Consider the following 6,377-nt stretch of genomic DNA (forward strand, 5'->3'; position numbering starts at 1 on the left):
GAGAGAGAGAGAGAGAGAGAAATCAGCTGGAATGATGGCCCCGTAGTTCAGGGCATTTGCTGCACTGGAGTTCCAGATCCCAGAACCCACATAAACCAGGCCTCAGGAGCAGGACTTGTAACTCCAGCATGGAAGGGGGCGGAGTCAAGAGAGCAGTTGGGGCGAATAGGCTTCCAGCCAAGTTGAGAAAACAGACCCTGTCTCAAAAAAAAAAAAAAAAAAGAAGTGTGGAGAGCCATCAAAGGATACCCAACACCCCTTTCTGGTTTCTGAGTGTGTACATATGCCAATACTAAGATACACAAACACACAAATACGGTAACGCAAATATATATATATATATATATATATATATATATATATATATATATATGTTTTTGGCTTCTGGGCAGGTGTTCTTGGATGACCATAGAAGCACCCAAAGACTTGGCTTGGGAGTTATAAACAATTTAAATGAAAGGAACTTGTAAACACGTTATCTGCAAATAACCAGAGTCAACTGTTTACAACGGTTCGTCAAAAATAATAGTCCCTTGGGCTGGAGAGATGGCTCAACGGTTGGGCATACTTGCTGTTCTTGTAAAGGATGTGAGTTCGGTTCCCAGCATCCATATGGTGGTTCATATGGACTCCGACCTCTTACACCCTTTTCTGGACTCCGCAGGCACTGCACACACATAGAGCACATACACACGCGAAGGCAAAACATTCACATATTTTCCTAAAAACCATAAAAGACGTCCCTGAATATTTTTTGTTATACATTTTTTTCCTTCCTATCTTTAACCTCCTCCTTTTCGATATTAAACTTGCAATTACGAATGAGGGGAGACTGTACATTTAAACCCCCCAAAAGAGAGGGCAGGGACCATTTGCTAAATTATCATGCATATTCCCCTCGGGGAGCATAGTTGGTCTTCCTCGCTGTAATAAGGGGCAGTCTCCAGTTGTACTCCCTAGCTTGACTACTCCAGACAACGGACCGAGGAGGCAACCTGCAAGGGAGGCGGCGACAAAAACTCCTTTGTGGCTAGGTGGAGGCCGCTTCGCAGGCTTATCCTGCACCGGGCTCCCTCTTCTCCAACCAAACCCTCGCACCTCCGGACCGCAGAACCGTCTCCCCGAGCCACGGCTGGAAGGAGCTCTTGATGGCCACCAGCGGCAGGTCGCGGTTCACCCTGAGCGTGCTGAGCAGCGGCGCCCAGTCCACCGCGCGCAGCCGGTCGGCATTGAAGTCCAGCACGCCGTCCCGCAGGCAGGCGCGCACGGCGGGCAGCGGCACCGAGTCCTGCAGCGCGCACAGGTACTCGTAGTGCGAGAAGAAGCCGGCCGCGCAGTCGCGCCGGAGCTTCACCGAGTCGATCATGACCGGCAACCCCGGGGACCTCCACCAGCCGCCCCGCGCCGCCTCCCGCCACGCCTCGGGCGGTTAGCGCCCGCTCCGCCCGCCCTGCGAGCCGCCGCCGCCGTCTCTCTAGCCACCGGCGAGCTCCCGCGGGCGGTGTGCGCATGCGTCGGCGCGCTCGCTGGGCGTCAGAGCGCAGGCCACGCCCACCCGGGCTCGCCACGTCCAGCGCGCCATCAGCAGGCGGCGAGCGGATGCTCTGCAGTTTTTTGCGCCTCTGATGGGTACCGAAAGTGAGGTGCGATGGAGTGACGACCTGAGAACAGGGCTTGGCCTGAGAACTGAGGAAGGGGGCTTGGCCTCGAGAAGATTGTTAGAAGCGCTCAACTGTTTATGCTTCCTCACCGAGAGAATTCACAAGAAGAATTTCCCAACACGTACGCAAACCAGGAGACTTCCTTCCGTTGATTCCTCTCTTCTTTGGGTTACGCAAAGCTAGAGTTTAGCTTAGTTAGTATCCTCCATTGATGGTGGATCTCTCTCTCTCTCTCTCTCTCTCTCTCTCTCTCTCTCTCTCTCTCTCTCGGTGTTTTGTTTTGTTTGTGTAACAGTCCTGGCTGTCCTGGAACTCACTTTATAGACCAGGTTGGCCTCGGACTCTTCCTAGTTTTCAATGTTAGCACTGTAAATGTACTCGAGGACGACTCCTGTATCACAGAGAAACCATGATTTCATTACAGTTTTATTATTAATGATTTTAGTAGAGTTAGTAACATTCAGCATAATAGCTATGAAAGTGAACTTGGGATTCACTCCGCAGTAGTTAAGTTCAGAGCTATTGTATGCCCTATGTCATGTTATTTAGTTATGTATTAAAATGAATTACTTTGAGCAGAAACAGAGTGAACTCTGGGTAATAAATACATAAGTCTGTTTCATTCCTTTTAAGGATTTTTTTTATGGGTACATGCCTGTATGATATCCGTGTGCAAGTAGCCAGAAGAAGGCATCAGATCCTCTGGAACTGGTGTTACAGGTGGTAGTGAGCCAGCCAGTGTCAGTGCTGGGAACCAGACTCGGAACCTCTGAAAGAAGAGCTGTCTCTCCAGTCCCCATTTCAGTTACATTTTTAAAAGATTTGTTTTTATTTTTAATCATGTTGTATGTATGTGTCTGTGTGTTTCTCTCTCTGTGTGTGAGTGTGTGAATATGTGACACGTGTGCACAGTGCTTGGGGAGGCCAGAAGAGGGTGTCAGATGCCATGGAGCTGGAGTTACAGGCAGTTGGGACCCACTCAACATAGGTGCTGGGAATGGGACGCAGTCCTCTGGAAGAGCAGTAAGTGCTCCTAAGTGTTAAGCCATTTCTCTGAAATACTTTCAAGCAAATTTATAAATGCCCGGGATATGAGTTTGATTTGCTGCTTATAGGGCATACTATATTCAAGAGACATTATGAGTGACAGGCTAAATGTCCACAGTTAAGTCTTTTGTGTCCTCATTCACTTCTTTTAAAACCTAAGTTTGATGTTTTTAGTCTGTCATTGACAATTGCGAAGTGTTTCTGTAAGTGGAGGACTCTATTCTGGCTTTTGTTTCTTTTGGATGGATGATGAAGATTGTGGCTAACACTGATAACTAGAGCTTTTAATTTCTGTAGCATTGTTTTATTTTATTTTATTTTATTTTATTTTATTTTAATACAGTGTCTTGCTATATAGACTACCCTCTTCTGGTCTTCGTCATCATCTTTCAGCTTCCTGAGTGCCAGGATTATAGGAAGGAGCCACTACATTCAGCCAGTCAGTTTAAATAGAGTTCCACCTTTCCCCATAAGAAATATACTGTTACATATCTGCTTTACAGATGTGCAAAGTGATGAATTGTGCAATTAGCGTAAATCCTGAGAACTGGCCAGATGTTCTGAACTTGTATCCAGTCTCTAGAACAATGACAGTCTCCAATCAAGCTTTAGACACTGTGTTCATAACATTCCTCTCCCATGAACTGTGAGTTCTACAACCTTTTATCAACACCACAAACACCACCTAGTCACCCGCTCCACTAAGATTTCCTCGCTATGGACAGTGAGTTTTTTGTACAATATTTAAAGTAAAATAGTGAGTTAGTTTACCCACCAACTAGCTCGGGAGGAAACGTCACCATTTCTGTGGGGAGCCTTGTGGAGGCATTCTCGCCATCACAGATACAATCTTCTTCCACACCGAGACAACTGTGTCTCCACGCCTGCTGTGCCTCTCTGCAGTGGGTGTCTTAATATTTCTGCCATTTGTACATGACCCTCTAGCAATTTTTTCCTAGTTACTGTTCTTTTTGCTAGGTTCATCCATGTTGACGCATGGTACTCTACCTCATGTCCTCTACGGTGTAGAATTTTGTGTAATTCATTTATTTTTTTTATTGTAGCTGTCCATCATTCTCTTAAGGCTTCCTTTACCTATTCTTCTTGAAGTTAATTTTTTGTGCTCTACCAGTCCCTTTTCAATCTCTCTTATCTTCTTGCTTATCCATCCTAAGTGGAAAACCAGAGATTTCTCAGCTCTGTGTCCTTTAGCTTAGCAGTTAGATGCTTCCATCAGTGGAATACCTCTTGTTTCTTGCTGCATTTCTTCCTGACTTCTCCAAACACAAAGCATTGCTGGAAGTTTCCAATAGTCTTTCCTGCACCTTTAATTTTTCCAAATCTTCTTTTCAATGATGTTTCTTAAATGCTTTAACCTTCCGTGTAACCCACCACCCACCAGATACGGGGTGAAATAGAAAGGGTACAGGGGACCTAGACCTGTTTAGAAAGGTTCTTTGAAGCAATTCCTGTCTGTTTTTCTTGGAAATCAGCAGTTCAGGTTAGCAGTCAGTGACAGCTTGATCTACTCACAAACATTTCACGGATACAGGAGCAGTCCAATTTGGTAGAGTCAGGTTAGCAATGGTGGTGACATGACCTAGCTGAGACAGCCGGTCCTCAGCCTTGGCTCAAGTCAGCAGGAGGGACCTGGAGGGACACCAGAAGTTCTCAGCTGTGTCTCTTGGGGAAATGAAGCTAAGTGAAGATGGGAGACCCACAAGTGTTGCACAGCTAGCTGTACCAGCAAGCCAAACTCTGTCTCTCATTCTGTGGAGTCCTATTTATACCCTCCAAACTCTTGGCTCAGCATGGGTCTTGCCTTAGAGTCCTTGGAAGTGGCAACAAACTACAGCACACCACTAGAAGTTTTTTGGTGTGTTTATCTCTATGGATTCCTAATAAATGCAGCTCAACTATGCAGCATAAGGTGGACCAATACATGCGTGTTGTTAGCAAAGAATCCTCCATCACGTGTCCTTTCATGTGCTTACTTTAGCAGAACATCCTCTCTGCTGTGTCTGAGTCTGCCTTAGCCTTTGATATCTGTGTCCACTTTAACAAAACTTTCCTTCACACGTTTGCCCCAGCAAAACACCATCTAACCGACTTTCCAAAGAAGCCTTAAGTTTACACTTCACTCTCCCTCCTGTTGGGCCTATGCACACAGTGCTCCTCTATTTAGTTGGATAACTTCACCCCATCCCCAACCTGTCCCAGTGGTTTGAATGAAATGGCTCCCATAGGTCCATAGGGAATGGGACTATTAGGAGGTGTGGCCTTGGAGTAGGTGTAGACTTATGGGAGGAAGTATGTAACTGGGGTTGAGCTTTGATGCTCATGCCAGGCCAAGTGTCACTCTTCTTCCTGCTGCCTTTGGATTTGGATGTAGAACTCACAGCTATTTCTCCAGCACCATGTCTGCTGCACGCCACCACGATTGGCACCATGATAACAATGGAATAAACATCTGAACTTTATGCTGGACCCCAATTAAATGTTGTCCTTTATTAGAGTTGTCATGGTCATGATGTCTCTTCACACTAATAAAACCTTAACTAAGACAACCCCTATGTCCCAGCATTGGCTTGGGGCACCATCCCTGGGTGGTCTCTCTCTCTCTCTCTCTCTCTCTCTCTCTCTCTCTCTCTCTCTNTGTTGTTGTTGTTGTTGTTTAGTGTTGCCTACTCTGCCCTGTTCCCAGGCATGCCTATATCGCAGTACTTGGTACATGTAATTATTAGCCTATTTAGATGTACTTCCTCCTCTGTCTGTAGCCTTCCTAAGGCAAGGATCATATCTCAATCATGCCTGCCTACTACAGAATTGGTACTGGGCAATGATGTATACTCTAGAATGATGTCTAGCTCTCTACAAATCGTTATAAACCGCTTGTGGCAGCTGCCAATGGACACAGCTCGGGGAAGTATTATCTTACTATTCAATGATTTAACATTTTAATTTGAAATAAATTTTCATACATATTTAAGATAAACATTGTTGTGGTCCATGAAGAAGGGAATCACATCTATTTTGTTTACTCTTGAACCTCCAGCTATGAGAACAGGCTGACAATCTGTTCAGTGAATTGGTGTGTTCAGTTAATAACCCGAGCCTGGCAAGCTAAGAGTGTCTCCCTTGCTCTCCCTTGATCCCCATCACTTCAGTTGTAGCACTCGTCATTCCATATAGGATGAAGCACAAGGGCTGCTTCAGACAGCAGCATGTCATCCATACCCAGACTCTCCTTATCATCAACCTCCCAGAATTCTCTCATTATTTCCAAAACCTGCCTCAACACTCATTCCCAATACAGTGTACTCTGTAATTTTTTTGTTTATTTTTTTTAAAGTAGAAGTCTCTTATTGCATCACAAATATACCCCAAATTGTGATCTTGTTTCTGTAATAACTTAGATACTTTTGTAGTAGTGGTGGTTTGAGACAGAGTATATATATATATATATATATATATATATATATATATATATATATATATATATATATATACTTATCTGTTCTAGAAATCACAATTTTAGAGCAGGCATGCCTTTAACTCATAGAAATCTGCCTGCCTCTGCCTTGAGAATGCTGAGATTAAAGGTGTGTACCACCACACTCAATGATATTTTAAGTCTTATTCAACAGTTTTATTCTATACTATTCCCTT

At 44.7% G+C, this 6,377-nt stretch overlaps 1 protein-coding gene across 1 annotated transcript in view; it reads right to left on the bottom strand.

The window, feature by feature from the left end:
* The window catches only part of Cep78 (centrosomal protein 78), a 26,687-nt gene extending 25,200 nt beyond the window's left edge, over positions 1-1,487 (bottom strand). The window contains exon 1 of the mRNA XM_021201354.1: positions 1,099-1,487. Within this exon, the coding sequence (XP_021057013.1) occupies positions 1,099-1,366 (268 nt within the window). The 5' untranslated portion in view covers positions 1,367-1,487. The remainder of the gene's footprint in view (positions 1-1,098) is intronic.
* Positions 1,488-6,377: the final 4,890 nt, after the last annotated feature.

This window comes from Mus pahari, chromosome 1 (genome assembly GCF_900095145.1).
Source record: "Mus pahari chromosome 1, PAHARI_EIJ_v1.1, whole genome shotgun sequence".
Classification (NCBI taxonomy): Eukaryota; Metazoa; Chordata; class Mammalia; order Rodentia; family Muridae; genus Mus; species Mus pahari.